The following is a 21,724-nucleotide window of genomic DNA, read 5'->3' on the forward strand; positions in this document are numbered from 1 at the left end:
TAAGATTTTTAGATTCATCATCCTCCCTGCGTGGAGGAACACTCCACGCAGGGCTCTCTCCTCCCACCGGGCATATTTAGCCACTGTCCAAAAATCCAGCAAGAAGTCCGCTACACTTCTGGTGCCTTGTTGGAGAGAGAAGTCTCTCCTCGCTTTCTTCTTCGTGCTCAGGGGGATCAAAAACAGAAAGGAAGTGAACCAAAAATTCATCACAGGTGAGTAGGTTGATGGGATTGCTTGAATTAAATGCCTCAGCCCAGTCTAATGCCCTTCCCCACAGCCTAGTGAAGATGTACTTAATTTGGCTGATGTCAGAGCTGAATGTATGGGGTCGTTGAGCAAACATCATGTTACATTGTAAGACAAAACCTCGGGATGAGGAGGAAGCTGAGGAAACAGCAGAGTCTATTAATGGCAGGCAACGAGCTAGACTAACGTTCAGCGATTTTATCTGCTCGCTGAGCGCGTGGTTCTGTTCAAAACTTGGCCATGTTGTCCCAGAAGATACCCGTGAAAAGCCAGAGCACGTTGCATGGAGGGCTGGTCCATTAACAAAAGTTGTCCACAAAAATGGGAAACTGAAGGCGAGAGCCAAAAAATGCTCTAAATTGGTGACCAGCAGACCTAGACAGTCTTTAAACAGAAAGAGTCCACAAAAACGGGAAACTAAGGGCGAGAGCATAAAACATTCTAAACAGGCAGCAACCGACTCCTCTCACAGGCAAGGCTGGGCTGGGCTGAGAGCTTACCAGGCAGGTGAAGCACCTGAAAAAATAAAAAGTTCAGGTCAGGCTCGACAGGTATCGCAGAAGGTAGAATACAGGCAAAGGAACGGACGGGTGTACTGCTAAGACAAGCAGACGATCCGATGAATACTGGTGGACTGCACCGTGTTTAAATACAGCTGTAGATTAGGTGATGATGAGATGATGACTTGCAGGTGTGAGAGGAGGCGGTGTCGGAGGAGCTGGCTGGCAGGTACAGCCCACAGCACAGACCTGAATAGACAGGGGAAGACAGACAAGACCACAAGGGGGCAAGGAAACACAGGGAAAACACAGAGAAAAGGAGGAAACCGAGCCCTGCCTAATAGAAATACGTGGTAGCTATAACTATAGAGGTCAACTCTGTCTTATAGAGAGTCTATAGAATGACATAGAAGCTATAAAGACAGCTCCACATGATTGCATGGTAGCTATAGAAGACAGCTCCATCCTATAGGAAGACTATAGGGGAGGCGTAGCTATGAAGAGAGCTCTATAGGATTACATGGAAGCTATAAATACAATAAGGAGAAAAAAAGAGGAGTACTTGTGAGCTGTGACCTGCAGAGTTAAACTGTTCATGAGGACACAGGGATAACTTTGTTATTTTTCATGCAAATGTGGGGTGGTTTCCTACTTGATTGATATTTTACTGTGTCAGTAACAGTGTATCGAGCAGTATAGACTGATCGAGAATTCCTGCACTGACACACATCTCAAGTAGTTCTGTAAAGGGGACATTGGAATAATTTAGAGGGGAATTTCAGTTATGAAGGTTGGTGAATTAAAACGAGTGAAAAGACTGGGAGAACCCCCAGCAATCAAGCGCACAGAGTACTAGACTTTGTGTAGAAGTTTCTTGATTGGGTCCTCACTCGGACACTTTGCCATTCACCCTCTCTGAATAACACGTGTAAAAATATTTAAAGATGTCACAGAAAGTCATTGATAAGTGGAAGAACTGCAAACTCAGCTCCTTGGGGTCAGCATTATTTGAAACAGTGACTCTGTGGCAGAAGAAGGTCCTGCATGAAGAAGAAGAGAAAGGCAGGAATAGATTTGTGAATTCGGTGGGGGAAATGCAAATGAGGGGTATGTTTGGAGACTGTGAAAGTGCTCCATCAAAGCCGAGCGATTTCAGTTTGTTTTTTTGTTTGTTTTTGTGGCGAGGAGGGGGTGAATGAACGTAAGAATAATACTGTTACCAAAGAAAAGGGAGCTCGACAATCACCAGACACACGTGACAGACACACTCTCAGTGAAGAAACCCACTCCCAGGGACACAGCAGACAGGGGAGACCACCACCAACACCAGCACCGCCACCACTGGCCTTCAGCAACTGAAAACAAGGGAAATTAAACAAATTAGTGTGGTTGCAACAGAACAACACAAAACAAAAAAAAAACAATTAATCAAAATCTAACAAATATTATAATTAATGGGCAGGTCGCAAACCTAAACTTAACAAAATATATCAATCACTGCCCAGCAGAACGTAAACAAATGCAACCAATCATAAAAAAAAGGAAGGCTAAAGAAAAGATAACAAAACCCAAACCCAACAATTACCTAATTACATATAGAAAATCTGTCAAATTAACCTAACAAATTAATTACATAAGTAACCAAAATCAGGATTAAATCAGAAAAAAGGAAAAAAAAATACAATTTAACCCATACAAATAATTCAAAAGTAATAGAACGTAACCACACGTTACGCACTCATACACTCATGCATACAATATTTAAAATTGTGCTTCGGCCGTGGCGTGCGGCCGAGCAGCCGTCACACACAGGACATTTAAACAATCAATTAAGCCTTCACGCCGTGTCGTGGACGCCAAGCAGCAGTCGAGCAAAGCAGAAGCAGTGGAGACAAGCAGCAGCGGAGACGGAAACAGCAGCGGAGACAAAAACAGCAGCGGCCCCAATCAGCTGGTTACATTACTACCTAACCAAGAAAAATACTATTAGCATGGCTAAATAACTGAACGTGATGCGGTGCGTGCTACGAGACACACATACCTTTTCGGTCACAGCCAGCACACACACAGACACGCACGAGAGGAGGGAGGGAGAGAGAGGACTCCAGGCAGCCACCCGCGTTTACCTGCGACCACACTAGCATTAGTCAATTAATAGCATCAACCATACCGTAGAGAGAGAGGACACTTACCACGGCCAACAAACGCAACAGCACACACGGGGCATGGAGCAGCGCACAGCAGCAGACGCCCTGACGGTCAAGCGACCTCCGACACGGAAATGACGCGCCGGTGATGACGGGGGAGGCGCAAAGGAAGAACTGGTGGGAGGACAGCCGCTTTTATACCAGCCCACCAGCAGCGCTCATTACGAGCGGCAGCTCATAGAGGAAAAACACCTCTATGCTGCTACATTTTGTTGTTTGTTTTTTGTTTTTTGTTTTTTTAAGCAAGCAACAGGCAGTTTGGAACAGGCAAAAGCAAAGTTACAGGAGGCAGGAATACTGCAGAAAGGCAAACCAGAGAGGGAAGTAAAAAAGGCCAGAAACATTTCTGATAAATTGTCAGTGTTCTTTAAGAGAAGGCAAGCACGCTATTCACATACAGTCCTCTGTACAACCAAAACATCAAATGCCAGTTAAGACCTTAACTCCTCCAGAGACACAATGTAGTCAGCCAAATGATAACACACCCTCGCCAAAACATCAAATGACAAAGCTATTGTTGACGTTAAAACTGCTCTGTCCACAGCCTGCTCCCTCCAAACCGAACTACTCCGAGCCTTTTCATTTGGATGTTGATGAAAAGAACGTTTTGTGAATGCTGTCCTTTTTCATAAGAGGGAGAGTAGTAAGATATCAACAGAGAGGACAGCTCTGAATTAGAAAATTTTGAAAAAGGACACCCTACATGTGTCAGACACGTAGCAGCTATAGGAAAAGCAGTACAAATAATTAGTTATGATAACAGCAGCACGCAAAATTCACAAAAGGAAAGACTGTAACTATCTATACTGATTCAGCTTATGTGGTCCAAGCTATGTACATGGACATGTGTCACTGGAGAAGGAAAGGTTTTGTGACCTCAGCTGGCACCCCTGTTACAGTTTTTCACGGTTCTTAACACACAACAATCTATAATTTGGCACAGTTTGCAAAACCCTCACTTCAAGTACCAATTGCTCGGCCCAATTTGCCACATCTAAACACTCCCTTATCTGCATTAGACTCTGACTTTCCTTCTTTACACTCTGATGTCAATTACACATCACGTTGTTGTCAAAGCTGTACACACAATGGTCAGTTGTTGCACACACACCCCAATTGAAATCTCAAAGCATCAACCCACAACACACAGTTATGCAAATCTCTGAACACCCAGGTCAGGTGAGCAATTTGCAATCAGGAGAACTGCAGCATAAAAGGGCCTTGAGTCTCTGCTTTGTTTGGTGAGCATTGAACAATGGAGAACAACAACCAGAGAAGGAGAGGGGGAAGAGGAGGAGGACGAGGAGGAGGAAGAGGAGGACAAGGAAGAGGAAGAGTGGGACAAGGAGGAGGAAGAGGAGGACAAGGAGGAGGAAGAGTGGGACAAGGAGGAGGAAGAGTGGGACAAGGAGGACAAGAAGAAGGAGGAGGAGGAGAAAGGAGGAGGAGAGCAATAATTTCCAATCAGATCCGGGCCACTATTGTTGACCATGTTCTGAATCATGGTCTGAGCATTAGAGAGGATTTTCTGTACTTTACCTCCCCCCTTATTCCCCTTTCCTAAACCCCATCGAGGAATTCTTTTCCGCTTGGAGGTTGAAGGTTTATGAAAGAAACCCCCAGGGCCAGGTCCCACTGCTGCAGGCCATGGAGGAGGCCTGTGGTGACGTTTCTGCTGAGGCCTGTCAAGCCTTCATGAGGCACTTAAGACGATTTTTCCAGAGGTGCCTTGAGAGACCATCTGTGACGTGGATGAGGCCCTCTGGCCAGATAGAAACAGGAGACTTGATGTTGTCTAATTCCTCCTGTGAAAGGGGAGGAGGGGGGTGGGCGTGTTTGAGGCAAAAGTGTAAACTTTTGACTTTTTTTTTAAAAATTTTTTTTAAACGTACATTTTCTTGTGCACTGAAACATCCATCCATCCATCCATTTTCTGTGCCGCTTATCCCTTTCGGGGTCGCGGGGGGGCCGGAGGCTATCTCGGCTGTCAACGGGCGAGAGGCGGGGTACACCCTGGACCGGTCGCCAGCCAATCGCAGGGCAGTGCACTGAAACACTATAAATAAAACAATGATTTGATGCATACTTGTGTGATATTTTATGTTTGAAGAAGTGGGCCTACACAGACATTTTCCAAAAGGAAAAATGGGTAATTCTCATGAGTCATTGCCATTCACATTGGGTGTTGCATTTCTATAATTGGGTTTTCAATTTTGCACTTCAGTGTGCTGTGAATGCTTGGTAGTGTGCAGCAGTTGCTGAGTTGTGTGTATCAATTGACTCATATGTGTGTGTCATTCGAGAATGTGGCTGTGTGTACCAAATGAGAACACGAGTTCCATTTTGTGAACAGTTAAGAGATTTGATGGCAAAGAGTCATCTTGAAAAGGGAGTGTCAGGTTTAGCATTTTGTGTGTGAGGTTTTCGGGTTTGTGTGTACAATTTGAAGGAATCCGTTAGTGTTTTGAGAAATGTGTGTTAAGAACTGTGAAAAACTGTAAACATCTGAATTAGCTACTTGATCTCTATTTTTCCCTGCTTGAACCAAAACAGGTCGCTCTAGTCAAGTGCAGAGGACATCAAAAAGGAGATGACAGAATAGCAAGAGGCAATGCAATGTATATAAACAAATGTCACAAAAGATATCTTATAGTTTGTGTAGATCCGTTCTTTAGGTGGGTGAAAGCCACACCAACCAAAACTCTCTGACCTACATAGATGCGATTGGAATCCCCAGAGGTGTACCTGATGATTTGAATCATCCCTATTTTGGTGGGTAACCATAAATAAGAATGTGGACAGAATTAACTATGTTCATTTTAATATCCAAGGACTCAGTAACATGACCAGAGATGCCATAACGTCCCTACTGCTCCAGATGGCTCCATCACTCGAGCTCTTTCTGGCCTTAAAACAATGTCTGAAGAACTAGCAGAACACTCAGCGATTGAGAACCCACTAACTAATTGGCTTGATAGAATGTTTGGCAAATGGAAAATGCTAATTGTTTCTGTATTTATCTCACTGATTTCCTTTCTGTGTGGAGTTTGCATGTTCTCCCTGTGTTCACCCGGGGTTTCCTCCGTAATAACCCCCACTAAAAACATGCAAGAAGATCACCACCTGACCAATGGTGACGAAAAAAGATGGGTCCCCGGGCGCGGGCACCGGCATCAGCTGGCAGCTGGCATCCCACCGCTCCTGGTCTGCTGCGGAGGATCGACAGTCCGAGGATGGGTCAAATGGGGAAATATAATTTCACGAGAAGCATGGCGTGTAGTGTAACTCACTTTTGTGATGTGATAAATAAGTACGTTTCTTCCTCTTCTTCTTATGTGGATGTTGCTTCATACCATGCATCAGGCACCTCTGTCTAAAATATATCTCTACAGCCATCAATAATAAATTTCCACCACCACCTCCTTATCAATTAGTACAGTATCCTGGTGATATGGTTTCTATGGTCTCCCTCTCTGAGTTTGGACAGGAAGCAGTTGAAGCTGAAGCGGACCCCGACATGGAAGAAAATGAAGATGACTAATGCTTGTACATCTGAGATCCTGTATACACATGACCTGCTAATGGTTAACACACTCCCAGATATAGCTTTCGCATGCATGTAGAGGCATGGTACATAAAGAATTCTTAATGCTGGTAATACTTAATGAATTTTGATCTGTTGAGGGGGAAGTCAAAATCTCATGAACAAAGTATTATGATTGATGTCCTTTAAATGAAGACTTGTTTAATGATTTCATTCATTTGATCATTTTTCTTATTTCATTATTGTGTATTTCGTGATGTATTTCATTATTTTGGTCAATATTATACTTATTATACTGTTTAAAAGTTTCCTTTATTTCATTATTGCGTTCATTTTACTATTTTACTTTTTTTACTATTTTAAAGTGATCTCATGTATGCTCATCCCACGATCTTTATTGCACTTGTTTGTTCTGGAACGAATGTCCTTCATAGCTTAAGTTGTAAGATAACATGACTGGAGAGAGCCTGTTTTGATAACAGAAGGCTAGACTTTTCTCTTCTCTTGTCTGTTAGTGACATCTGTTGCATTTAGATACATGCTTAAACAATACACACACAGAGAGATTGTTTGTTACATGTCAAGGATAAGGCACAAACAAAGCATGGTACGTCCACTACTTGGGAACCAGCCAATTACATTCTGTAACGTATGTCTGTTTATTGTATGGGGTTTGGTCAAAACCAAGAAGATAACTTCTGTCTAAAATCTGTGCTCATTCTGGCTGAGATCCTGCATGAACTCTATCAGTCTGAGACCAGCACTGCATTACATTATATGTGACCTCAATAAATACTTTAACTGTGAACTGAAGACTGCTTCGGACCATTCTTGGGCTTCCAACAAAAAATCAAGGCTAACAAATTGGTGCCCAGACCAACGTCAGTGGAACCTGCCGACCACATAGAGTCTGGCAAGCTATCCAGTAAAGCCTGAGCACATGGATGATCAGTGTTTTCTCTACCATGCGTGCGAGATAAAAAGCATTGTCTGTGTGGAAGGAGAAAAGTAAATGTAACCCAGCAGAAACAGAGTTTCCATGTCTTCCTTGCCTGGGGGCCTCTGTGTCAAGAGTTGCCTAATCACCCTTCCTGCTCGTGCACCATACAAAGTTCCTGTGGTCATTACCAATGAGACAGAGCAAGACATCACTATTCCACCTACCTGTGTCATTGCCGAACTTGGAGCGTTCCACTGTGTTTTGTCTCAGCACAGTGTGAGCGAAACAAGTGATGCAGACAAACCTCAAACAGCAACGCTGAACTTTGACTTTGGCGATTTTCCCATACTGCCAGAATGGAAAGAGCGAATCTCCAAAAAGCTAAATGTCTTTGCTCACCATGATCTAGATTTTGGTTGTACAGACAAGGTGAAGCATAAGCTCAAACTTCATAACGAGACTCCCTTCAAGCAGCGAGCCAGGCCAATACATCCCCAAGACCTGGAGGCAGTGAGGAAACACCTCCAAGAGTTGCTTGCTGCAGGTGTGATAAGAGAGTCTCAATCGCCTTTTTCATCACCCATTGTTGTTGTAAGGAAACGCAACAATGAGGTGCGACTGTGCATTGATTATCGGAAACTCAATCTGCAAACGATAAAGGATGCATATGCACTTCCAAATTTGGGAGAGACCTTTTCGGCACTAACTGGATCCAAGTGGTTTACAGTGCTCGATCTCAAGTCTGGATATTACCAGATTGAAGTTGAGGAGGTAGACAAAGATAAGACCGCATTTGTGACACCACTAGGATTCTGGGAGTTTAACCGCATGCCACAAGGCATAACAAACGTGCCTAGCACCTTCCAAAGACTCATGGAGAAGTGTGTGGGAGACATGCACTTAAAGGAAGTCTTAGTCTTCTTAGATGATTTAATCATCTTCTCAAAGACCCTGGAAGAGCATGAAACCAGGTTGATGCGAGTACTCGCCAGACTCAAAGACTATGGTCTGAAACTGTCTCCTGAAAAATGTAAATTTTTCCAGACAACTGTCTGCTACCTTGGGCACGTCGTATCTGAAAAGGGAGTGGAAACTGATTCAGAAAAGATAAAAGCCTTAAAAACCTGGCCAAGACCCAAGGATCTTAAAGAACTTAGATCTTTCTTAGGCTTCTCAGGCTATTATCGCCGCTTCATCAAGGGCTATTCAGCCATAGTGAGGCCACTCAACGAACTGACCCGTGGGTACCCACCGCTTCGAAAAGGTTCAAAGGTCAAAGTAAGATCTGATGAATATTTTGATCCTAGACAACCTTTTGAGGAGAGGTGGACACCCGACTGTCAGGAAGCATTTAAGACCATCATTGATAAGCTTACCTCAGCCCCTGTTCTCGGGTTCGCAGATCCACAGCAGCCTTATATCCTGCATACAGACGCCAGTACTACTGGTCTGGGTGCAGCGTTATACCAAGAACAGGAGGGGCAGCTACGAGCCATTGCATTTGCCAGTCGTGGTCTGTCACGAAGTGAGTCCCGGTACCCAGCCCACAAGCTGGAGTTTCTTGCTTTAAAATGGTCTGTGACTGAGAAATTTCACGACTATTTATATGGCAACGAGTTTACTGTTGTGACAGACAGTAATCCAGTGGCGAACTGTGAGCACTACAGCTGGGCCTTCACCTCAGCCCTCACTGCCAAGAAAAGAAATCATCGCGGAAAAAAAGAAACAGTACGATGAATTGAAAGCGTTCAACAACTGCAATCCTTTAATTAACGATGACAAGAATGTAAACAAATAGACCATAACATCAATAATATTCTCCGCAACGAGAAACATTCTCAACAGGAGGCTACATTAAATAAACATAAGCCAAAATCTGGAAATATAAAATGAGGTAACCCAGAACGTGACACTGCTGACACCGACACCGAGGCTTCATCACCATGGACAGTGCTATAAATCACGGCGCACAGCAAGCCATACACACATTGACAAATAAATTCACGAGCATCGTCAAACTATACAATTTCAAATGCACAATATAGAAAAAGTTACACAAAGCTGGTAGCTGGAGTTTTTTTTAAAGTTGAATTGAAGTGCAAATACCTCTCCATGCGCAATTACACACGGCGCAATGAATACTTATGTCAAAAGTCACAATTTTCATAGGTTCCACTACACCTCCTTAATTCTCGGAAAGGGACAGAAAGGAGGGAGCCATGGGGGGGGATAAAAACCCTCTAAAAAACAAAAGTCCAACCACACACTTCTGATAAGTTTGATAAGTTTACATATTGAATTAAAGGAAAAGGAATTAAAGGCGCAAATTGCGCTGGATTTTTTTACAGACAACCTCTGTACAACTTCAGACAACTTCAGGACAGACATAAAATTCCCACCCCCATCCAAAAACAACATTCATTTGATGTGATCCAAAGATTGTATTTGTTCCTTTATGTAACTTTCACATACAAATACTGTCACACCGCGGTAAGGTATTGTCTTGTCTTGCGTTTTTTTGTCTCGTCATTTCCTGTTTTATTTTGAAAAGTAACTCTCCTCTCGTTTCAGGTCACTTGCCCTTCCTCATGTCTCCAGTCTGATTGTCTTCCCGATTACCTGATTGTTTCCACCTGGTTCCCTTGCCCTCATGTGTTCAAATAGTCTGCGTTTCCCTTTGTCTTGTGCCAGTGTGCTTCGTCCCTGCATGTTCACGCCATCGTTCCTTGCCACAGCCACAGGTTTTTGATATCGAAGTTCTTGTTTGTCTTTCTCTGATCTAGAGTGATTTTTTTGTTGTACATTTAATAGACCAGTTTAGTATTCTTAGTTATTCTGACATAGGTCTTTCCTCGTTTTCAAGTGATTTTTTTTGTTGTAGTTTGTATTGTTTTGTTTATCCTGTTTATTCCTCCATTGGAGTGATTTTCTGTTTCTTGTTATATACGCTAGCTTATATAGTTATTCCTCTCATTGGAGTGTTTTTCTGTTCTTTGTTGTAGCTGCTAGTTCTTCAGATTATCCTCCCTTTTGGAGCGATTTCTGTTTGTAAATTTTGCATAGTCTGTTTTGGTTTCTTGTTTCTTTGTTAATGTTTCATAGCCGTGTGATTTCCCCTAGGGAAGATCACGCGTCAGGTAGTTTCATAGCCTCGTTGTTTTCTCACTCTGCCCAGAGGTTTGTTCAAGACTTCACTAATAAAGTCAGAACTTGTGAACGAGTCTCTGCATCTGAGTCCTGCTTTGAGCCATAGCCTGACAAATACAGTATGTATAGATAACAAACGGGCTAGTATGTATAGAGAACAAATGGGCTACTCATTTATGCCTCAACAGTTACCTCCATCCGAGTGTGGCCGTGTTTTTGGCCCCTGTAAACAGATGGTCGTTTTGACCATAATAATGACATTTTTCCTTTTTGAACCTCCATCTGCTCCTTGCTCACAAAATGACATGTAAAGCATATTTTCTGTTATGTCAACAAACAAAATTATTGTTCGATATAATAACGACAATACCAATAATAATGGTGCTGCTGGTGCTGTTAATCGCTATTGTTAAAAAAACAAAGCAATGCATCCTCCAAAAACAGGGAAAAGGAAGACGGATTTGTCGGCTGCATTTGGAGGACCCTTCGAATTTGGACGAATTGGGACAGCCTTCTTGCAGCGCTATCACGTAATCGGAGCTGCATCCTTCAGAGGATGCAGCTCCTGAATTGAGACACAGCCATGGTATGCAGCACAGACAGAGTCACATGACATGATACTTCTGTATATAGACTTCCTGCCAGGTAACCCACACCTGGAGCATAGAGCTCCCTCTAGAAAGTACAAAAAGTCTCAGGGTACTACAGAAACATACTGAAATCGCTCGACTTTGGTGGAGCGTTTTCATAGTCTCCAAACATACCCCTTATTTGCATTTCCCCCACCCACTTCACAAATCTATCCCTGCCAATGTCTTTTTCCTCTTGCGGGACTTTTTTCTGCCATCTGGTCAATGTTTCAAATAGTACTGACCCCAATGAGCTGGGTTTGCATTTCTGCCACTTATCAAGTGACTGTGACTGTGACATTCTTCAGATACTTTCATGCGTGTTATACAGAGAGGGTGAATGGCACAGTGCCTGAGTGAGGACTCAATCAAGAAACTTCTACACAAAGTCTAGTACACTGTGTGCTTGATCGCTGGGGGTTCTCCTAGTCTTGTCATTCGTTAACCTCTGCAACACCTTAACTGAAAATCATTTAACTATTCCAGTGCCCCCTTTTACAGAACTACTTGAGATCTGTCAGTGCAGGAATTCTCGATCAGTCTAAACTGCTCGATACACTGTAACTAAAAGTAAAATATCAATCAAGTAGGAAACCACCCCACATTTGCATGAAAAATAACAAAGTTATCCCTGTGTCCTCATGAACAGTTTAACCATACAGCTCACAGCTCACAGCTCACAAGAACTCCTCTTTTTTTTAATTTTTTATTTTTATTTATAGTTTCCACGTAATCATATGGAGCTGTCTTCTATAGCTACCACGCAATCATGCGGAGCTGTCTTTATACTGTAGCTGCCACATAATTTCTATAGACTCTCTATGGGACGGAACTGACCTCTATAGTTATAGCTATAACATATTTCTGATTTACAGAGCTTTTCTTCCAATTATAACTTCCATGTCTTTATCTTGATTATATTGATGGAGCTGTTTCTTCTATTAATCTCACTAAGACACTTGTTCACTTTCCCTCATGTGAGACTATGTGTTTTATACGTGACCATTCAGTTAATAAATGTGGTGTCTGACCTAATACAATAGAATGGTAGAACTGAATCAAGGAGTGTGGTTACTGTAAGGGCATGTATGGAGCTCAGACTACTAGGAGTCTTAGAGGGTAAAGGTCAAGGAAAACCATATGTGAAAATGTGCTTGTAGAGGCCCCATGGAAGAGACCTCTGAACAGACCTGTCACATTCATCAACAAAGATAAATAAAGGCATTTGAGTGTTCTAAAGACAACAAGGTAAAGGGTTAAGAACATCTGTGAGTCAAAGTGTTTTTCAGAGGTTGTCTATATATTCGGGGATCACAGACAGAAGGGAGAGAGATCCTACTCATTCGACCCAGGCTCTCCATCAGACTACCGGCGTCTGATCTGATATTAAGCTTGCCAATAAAAGTTCTCTTTAATATAAGCTTGTATCAGCAGAGTTCTTTCTATACCATCATCACACTATCGCTTGTTTGGACGAAGACCTGAAATAAACCACATAAACAACAGTTTTCCTTTTGAACATCAAATTATTTAGTTTTAGCGATCAGTGGATGGCATTTATCAGACAATTGTAATATGTATGTAGGTATGTCCAGTGTGCAGAAATTTTTCACTTAGAAAAAGGTTTTCTGCTTACCTTTGATTTAGGCGCTTGGAATTGTCTGGGAAAGTTCTCCTCTAATCGACTCCAGTGGTCATCAATAGGACACAGCCTCTGAGTCAGCCAATCCGGGTCATGGCACCAATTTGTTAACCCTTGGCCAGACCTGGAAACCAAGAGCAGATAACAGCTGAACTGCTGACTGGGAACCAGCAGTGAGGACAAGGAGCCAGGCACCTGAGAGGCACAATGTCAGTGGGAGCCACACTTCCTTCTGGAAAGCTACCTTGGCTCCAGGGCACGATAATGCAGGGAGCTGGCTGGTTTTATGCTAGCCAACTTATTAACTGGCTGGAGGCTAGAGAAAGGACCAACGGAAAGAGACCAACGAACTTGATGACAGGGAGCCAGGAAGCTATTTTCCCCGGAAAGCAGACTCTTGGGAATTGTCAGAGGTGAAATAAGGTTGGAAGCTACCAAACTCAAGAACAGGAACTGGCTACAGGCTAGCAGGCTGTGGGCTAGCTGACTCAGGAACTGCAACTGACACAAGGCTAGCATTAGGCTGCTGGAGGCTAACCGGTTGAGAAATTGTGGCAAATGGGGGGCTAACAGGTTTCCAACAGGAGAGCTGTTCTAAATATTTTCATATATTATGATATAATATAATAATATAATATAATATTTTGATGCAGAAAAACTAGTCCATGCATTCGTAACTTCCAGGCTGGATTACTGCAATTCTTTACTATCAGGCTGCCCAAATTCGTTGCTGAATATTCTCCAGTTGCTCCAGAACGCTGCAGCACGTGTTCTGACAAAAACCAGGAAGCGAGATCATATTTCTCCAATACTCGCCACTTTGCACTGGCTCCCTGTAAAGTTTAGAATAGAGTTTAAAATTCTCCTCCTTACTTACAAAGCCATAAATGGCCAGGCACCTTCTTATCTTAAAGAGCTCATAGTACCTTATTGCCCTACTCGAACACTGCGTTCCCAGAATGCAGGTCTACTTATGGTTCCTAAAGTCTCAAAAAGCAGAACAGGAGTCAGAGCATTTAGCTATCAAGCTCCTCTCCTGTGGAACCATCTTCCAGTCTTTGTCCGGGAGGCAGACACTGTCTCTACATTTAAGAGTAGGCTTAAAACTTTCCTTTTTGATAAAGCTTATAGTTAGGGCTGGCTCAGGCTTGTCCTGGACCAGCCCCTAGTTATGCTGCTATAGGATTAGACTGTCGGGGGACATCCAAAGATACACCGAGCTCCTCTGTCCTTCTGTCCCTCTCCATCCGCACGCTCTCATGTCCTACCACGGCGTGTTACTAACTTAGCTCCTTCCCCGGAGTCTCTGTGCTTTGTCGTCTTGCAGGTTCCCATGGACAGTGGCTGAATCTGGATTGTGGATTTCAGCTGCATCTCCTGCCTTGGCCCTGCCTGACATCCACTGCAACTGCTACTGCTGTTATTACATCCACTGTCACTGTTACTGTGACTGCATGTCTGTCTCTCTGTCTCTGTCTCTCTCTCTCTCTCTCTCTCTCTCTCTCTGACTGCTTTTCTGTCTGTCTGTCTGTCTGTCTGTCTGTCTGTCTGTCTGTCTGTCTGTCTGTCTGTCTGTCTGTCTGTCTGTCTGTCTCACTCTCCCTCTCTTGCTCTTCCTCTCTCACCCAACTGGTCGAGGCAGATGGCCGCCCACCCAGAGTCTGGTTCTGCTCGAGGTTTCTGCCTGTTAAAAGGAAGTTTTTCCTCGCCACTGTCGCCAAGTGCTTGCTCATGGGGGAATTGTTGGTTTCTTTGTAGATAAAAGAGCTTGGTCTGTACCAGCTCTATATGGAAAGTGTCCTGAGACAACTTCTGTTGTGATTTGGCGTTATACAAATAAAATTGAATTGAATTGAATTGAATGTGTTTTATTCTTGTTTACTAACTCTTGAACTCCTATTCCAGCAATGTGAATGATGAACTGTCATGGACTTTGCCTGTTTTATTTATTTATTTAGTCGCAGTGCTTGTTGTACATTCAATTTGGATTTAATAAAACAAGTGAAAAGCACACACTCCATGTCCCACAATACCTCGCGCAGCAGAGGAGACGCGCTGGAATGGGAATGGTTGATTGCCTGTCATGTGATACATCCGGGTTATCCAGGTTCAGAAGCAGTTTGCCTGTTATTGATACAAAACGCCCTGCGTTTCTTCTCCCGAGGCTATAGAAACGTCGAACCTCGTCCAGGACGACAGGCCGAGGACCACCATTCAAACACTTGCTGTTATCCTTCTAAACAAACCACGGTACGTTCCACAGCTTCAAGAACTGTAAACCACACTCTAAAATTGATTCGAGCAACTTCAATGTGATAACGCGTTTGATAAAAGTAGAGCCCTGTGTCGTAACGTTAGTCTGTGTGGTGAGCGAAGGTGCCCGCAGGAACAGAAGAGATCTTCGCCGTTAAACATTTGATTGGTATGTCTTCGTATATATAAGCCTAAGAGTTATTTCCCGCTTGCACAAAGTCGTTTGCCTCTTGTTTGACGGTCAGTGATAACTGTAACCTACATGCAATGGAGGCAGGAGTTGGTTATTAAATGAAAGCAGAACTTCAAAAGGAGATTCTTAACAAGGTTAAACTCTCAGAAAAAAACAAAAAAACAAAACAAAACAAAAAACCCCAGCCCTCTATACAAGCTTAAGTACAGAGTTCAGAGTTCCTGTCTTGTACTTACCTAAATGGCCTGTTTTCTTTCATGTTTAGCCTTTTACTACTATTCATATAAACTTATCAGTGGCATACATTTTTCAAAGTATGTTGTAGTGTAGAGCGGTCGTCTGCCAGTCAGGAGGTCGGTGGTTCCATTCCTCGGCTTGGCAGTCGTGGTGGTCTTTATTTTAGAGAGGCTGCCCAACTCCCCTATTAAACACTGTTAGAAAGAAAACCCTGTGAAAATTGAAGATGAGTAGATCTAAAAAATAACTTAAAATTACTGATTAAGAGAAGAAAAAGTGAAGACTATAGTGGCACTGAAGGTCAAAACAGCAACATTTCACAAAATATGGTGACATGAGATGATGGTGACATGCTAAATAAGGTGCCCTGCTAACACATGCCCGAGCGTTATCCATTGCCTGACAGTGAAACTAAGAGCCAATAATTTTACTTCATTCTGCTTTGATGCCCAATATAAAGCAGGGTTCGCTTCAAAACTAAAGCTCAAGGATGCATCATTACCGACTTCAAACTTAGAACCTGTAGGTTTTGACATTTTATGTTGCTTTACTAATTGTTTTGCTGGTCAACCTGTTGAATTTGGCGTTAACATGTTCCGCAGCTATTGTGGGTAACTGCATCTATTGTAAACCCACCCGCTGCAGCAGTGTTGTCGTATTTAATATTTAGGGACAGCCAAGAGATGCCATGTGAGCCTTGTTGGTACAAGAAAGCCCCCATGCTGCATCAGTATGTGGCTGTTGCTGCCATATATAAATGTACATGATAGATTTGCTCCACGATACTTTAACTGTGATACTTGTATTTGGGTTTTCTGCCAAACAAATGCTGTTGAGATGCCTATTCACACCTCTTGTCTAACCTTGAGAATGGATCACCTTACATATATTTATCCCCATTATGGGGCAGCTTACACCTTCCAAAACACATGTAGGCCTTTACCTCACTTTCATTCCTATATGAAGCAAATAAACATGTCAGTTATTTTTTATTTTTTCTGTCTGAAGGTATGTTCGCTTACATTGCTAATGGAGTGAAAAGAGGTCATGTTTTGAGTGTAGTGTCCCTTTTTATTTTTGTAACTGTAAAAAAACAATATAACAATATAATATTGCCCCCCCCCCCCGTGTGTGTGTGTGTGTGTGTGTGTGTGTGTGTGTGTGTGTGTGTGTGTGTGTGTGTGTGTGTGTGTGTGTGTGTGTGTGTGTGTGTGTGTGTGTGCCTTTAAGGCATGGCAGGGATGACTATTGTGTAAACAGACAGTTCATTTGCCTAATACACTAAATGTGGGCAGGAACTATCATGACAACATCCAGGTAGAGAGCAGGTTCTAAACCAAACATATAGATACCAAGTAGAGATGTAACAATATCAGAAACTCACGGTATGATAATACCTTGATATTAAGATATGATATCTATTGCATCCATCCATCCATCCATTGTCTTCCGCTTATCCGGGGCCGGGTTGCGGGGGTAGCAGTCTGAGCAGGGACGCCCAGACTTCCCTCTCCCCGGACACTTCCTCCAGCTCTTCCGGGGGGATCCCGAGGCGTTCCCAGGCCAGCCGAGTGACATAGTCACCCCAGCGTGTCCTGGGTCTTCCCCGGGGCCTCCTGCCGGTGGGACATGCCTGGAACACCTCCCTAGGGAGGCGTCCAGGGGGCATCCGATAGAGATGCCCAAGCCACCTCAGCTGACTCCTCTCGATGCGGAGGAGCAGCGACTCTACTCTGAGCTCCTCCCGGGTGACAGAGCTCCTCACCCTATCTCTAAGGGAGCGCCCCGCCACCCTGCGGAGGAAACTCATTTCAGCCGCTTGTATCCGGGACCTCGTTCTTTCGGTCATGACCCAAAGTTCATGACCATAGGTGAGGGTAGGAACATAGATTGACCGGTAAATCGAGAGCTTCGCCTTTTGGCTCAGCTCTTTCTTTACCACGACAGACTGATACAGCGACCGCATTACTGCAGCCGCTGCACCGATCCGCCTGTCAATCTCACGTTCCATCCTTCCCTCACTCGTGATATCTATTGCGATATTTAAAAAAAAGAAAAGGAAAAATAACTTGAAAAAATGCCCTTTATAAATAATTTTGTGTTTACAGCATTTTTAATTCATATAAAATTTGTGTGTTCTTCCTCTGCTTCCCTTCTTTTATAAAATAAAATGAAAGTAGCCAGCCCCCCATCTTATCTAGTACCAACTGAACTGAACTCCATTCACAGACAAGACATGTCCCACCCTCTGTGTAATGTGTAATGTCTGTCTTTTGGGAAATGTTGTTGGGTTTTCTGAAATGTTGTGTTTTGACCCCCAGGGCCAATGTACATAACATTATGCAGATTTTTCAATTTTGTTGAGGTCTCCCTGCTGTCCCATGATGTTTCTCTCTAATGTGTCCACTCTCTCCTTTCCCTCCTAGGTCCATTATGAATTTCTTCCTGGAAACAATCCAAGTTTTCCTGCTGTCCATCTGGTATAATGTGGAATCTGCCATCCACATCTTTGTACCCAGGAAGAAGAAGAACATAGCTGGGGAGGTAGTGCTGATAACTGGGGCAGGTAGTGGCATCGGTCGTCTAATGGCTCAGGAGTTTGCTGCTCTTGGAACTGTGCTGGTGTTGTGGGATATCAGCCAGGAGGGGATGAAGGAAACAGCCAGACTGGCTAAACAGAGTGGAGCAAGCAGAGTCCACTACTATCTGTGTGACTGCAGCAACAAGAACGAGGTTTATGGAGTGGCTGACCAGGTAAGGTTCCTTGAAAACCAGAAAAACAGTATGGCCACTACACTATTCACTACTATACTTTTTCACCAAATACCGTGCTTGACTTGCTATAGTGAGCAGGACTTATTGCAGTGAAAAAATCAACTTGTCAGTGCTCACTGTTGGACAAACTCTGTAATGGAGCCATGTTTCTAAATGACGTGAAATATATCTTTGGTATTTCTCTACTGATAGTTACTGTGACTTCATTGCTGACATAAGTGCTGATACTCATCTGTGATATTGGTCATGGTAATTGAATAGAATAGTATTGAATGAGCTGCACATTCACGCAATAAAATACCTTTCCAAGTCAGTGACAATGACAATGATCATTACTTGCCAGCATTGGGAGTGCTGTAATTATTCAGCATGGTTTGACCAACCAACATAAACATATGGCTAGGGCTGCGATATGGCTGAAAACTCTATCACGATATAAGTGTTTTATATTAGTCGATATCGATAATTATTGATATTTTTTATGACCTATTTAAAATAAGGACCAGGAGAAAAATGCATTCAATTTAAACATTTTTATTTTAAATTTAACCTTCCTCTGATTATAATCCCCTCAGCTATCAAGGCAGAAAGGAAATGTCAACACAACCATGGAAAACACTCAAATAATAAATGTAAAAAAAAAAGTGTAAAAATGTAAACAGAGAGAAACCTGAGAACTTTTTCCCTGCAGGTTTAGTGCAGGAAGTTCACAAGCTGATTCACCTTCTGCTGAATAAAATGTTTTCAGATATGTGCAGTGTTTTGGAAACATAGCAGAAACTTGACATCTGTAAAATACAAACAAACAAACAAACATGATAGACAGCACAGTAACACTGACTGAACTATAAAACCAGCCTAGACATATGAACAACTTTAGTCACTCTTCTTACTCTAAACATATTCAATTATATTTTTATTGCAAGTGTGTTTAAGAAAAAAAAAAGCACGTGTAAGAGATGTTTGTAACCTGGCTTCTCCACAGTGCTCAGCGGAAGCATGTCTTTAGCTATATGATACGCCGCTGCCTCCGTTACGTCTTCGTGCCTTTTAGATGATTTGTCATCAGGCACTGAAGCAGATACCTCTGCATGGTGGTCTGCTGCTTGTGCGGTGGTGCTGCGGTTGGCGGACTTTGGCGAATACGGTTGCGCTCCAAAGAGTGAGCGCGGCTAAGGTGGTTAAATAAGTTTGTGGTATTACTGGTCTTGGTGGGGATGAAAGTATTGCATAAGTTACAGACCACATTGGTCTGACTACGGTCCGACTTATAGAATCCAAAAAACTCCATACTGGCGAGCTGACTCCCTGCTCTATCAACGATTTCTTTGCTCGCTGCAGCGCTCACTTTCTATTTCTCATCTCACTCCTTGCGGAGCAACAAACACATGACAACGACACGGCGCAACTGAACTTGATAATGTTACATTATTGGCGTGTTAGCGTGTCTCTCTCACTGATTAGCGATTACTCCCTACGTTGCTCAGTTACCTGAGAGCGAGTGCCTTTGTTCATGCAACCAACCTCACTTCGCAACCCGACGAAGAAAAAAAAATTATCGAATGCTTTATTGAACGCATTTTATATTGATATTGATGAAGTGTCTATCGCGAGACATATCACTATCGTTCTATCGGCCCAGTCCTAGCTGCCACACATCAGCTCTAAAAGACAGTGGAGCATCTTTAATCCCTTTTTTGGTTATTGCCATTTTCATCTGTAATTTTCTTGTTGGGTTTATTTTTAGCAGTGGTTGGTTTGACCTCAAAGGATGATGGGAGTCTGTCTTCTTGACTACTATAATTATACCCTCTACTATTCAAACAAAAACAATACAATTTTCGACTCGGAGAGGTAGTAAATAACCATGTAACATCACGATACACAGCGTCACATCATGACGGTTTCGAGTCATATTTCTATCAGGCTGCTAACACCAACACTATAGTTGTTAATGGCCCAGGGCTGTCACAACACATACGGTACATGTGTGAGTGGGCATCTTAAAGTGGCAGCATCTAAGTTTTGTAAAATGCAGTATAAAAAATAGCATCATTCTGTCATAAAAGATATTAGTTTTCGTTACACCAACAAATGTATGGGTTATTATCTTGTATTAGGCTTACAAGACAGAAATATTAAACAGCACAGTGTGTCACCATGTCTGCAATTTTATCTGCTAAAGACCATGTGCTGTTGATTGGTGACAGTACAGTACCTGATTGTCACCATAAGGGAATGAAACTGGAAAACAACCTTAAACATACTACTGTAAGAAATGGAGATAATGGATATGCACAATAACAGTCCAGCATAGAGCAGAGTAGGAGAGAAAGCAGCTCCCTGTGCATGGAGAGGAGTTAGGTGGAGCATGCATTTAAAGCACCCAAAATAACAATCACTCCGGGAAAAGACTCAATACAGGGTGAGTCATAGAAAAACGGGAGACATCCCACAGGTAGAACCAAATGAAAAACCAGGGGGAGTTAATAGATAATTAGAATACAGTGTTTTCCTCTAGGATTTTTTTCAGCAGCGGGGGCAGGCTCTCCGGGGAGCCGTGGCGGCATAAAAAAATGACACTTGACTGCAGATTTTACTTTTACAACTTATTTATTGAATGGCCAGTTGAAAATTTCTTTTTAAAGGCTGAACAAGCTCATCTGAAAATGCAGTCAGCAGTTACCCAGGCATGTAGATATCTAGCTACGGATATGTTACGTAACATTAGCTGGCCATCAATATTTTGCGAATGTCTTTTTAACTTGTAAAATCTATTATAAGTTACCTTAAGCTAATAAGTCTACCTTTTCTCTGGTAAGTCGCTGCCCTCTTTCCAAGACAACACTCCTCTGACTCTCTGACCTGCTGCCTGGGTGCTTGACCTGATGTCACTTTCAAGGCTGTGCTGTCGCGAGTAATTAGCTTCAGACTCTGCTGTGAAAGTGGCGGTGGTGTATTTGTGACAATAAGAAAAAAAAAAAAGAAAGAAAAAAAAGAAATTTGAAGGAGCGGCAGCTAGGATTTAGGAATGGCGGCCTTCCACTCCTAAATGAATGTAGAGGAAACACTGGAACTAGAGTAAGTTCTCTTTCGAATCAAAAATCTTAAGTGGAAAGTATTATTCTTGAAACTGCGTTTATAACATATTTTGACTCGAACGTTTTGTAACCATATCATGTAATATTGTATGTCAGTACACCTTAAGAACAGATATTACTGGGCCCACAGCAGAAAATTGCAGATGCACATTTAATATCTAGGAATTCGCATTAGTCTATGAAGACATTTCTTAACCCAACCGAAGTCCTAGAATGTTAACTTTATTCAGGGTATCACCAGCTCAGTATCACTAAAATTTTAAGCGCTCTTCTGTAGCAGTACATTTTAAATCTGCATATTTGGGAG

General features: G+C 42.7%; 1 protein-coding gene across 1 annotated transcript in view; it reads left to right on the top strand.

The window, feature by feature from the left end:
• The first annotated feature begins 14,969 nt into the window (after positions 1-14,969).
• LOC139339422 (epidermal retinol dehydrogenase 2-like) overlaps positions 14,970-21,724 on the top strand; it is a 78,200-nt gene continuing 71,445 nt past the window's right edge. Inside the window, exons 1-2 of the mRNA XM_070975035.1 lie at positions 14,970-15,108; positions 17,968-18,295. Of these exons, the coding sequence (XP_070831136.1) occupies positions 17,975-18,295 (321 nt within the window). The 5' untranslated portion in view covers positions 14,970-15,108; positions 17,968-17,974. The remainder of the gene's footprint in view (positions 15,109-17,967; positions 18,296-21,724) is intronic.

Source organism: Chaetodon trifascialis, chromosome 11, assembly GCF_039877785.1.
Source record: "Chaetodon trifascialis isolate fChaTrf1 chromosome 11, fChaTrf1.hap1, whole genome shotgun sequence".
NCBI lineage: Eukaryota > Metazoa > Chordata > Actinopteri > Chaetodontiformes > Chaetodontidae > Chaetodon > Chaetodon trifascialis.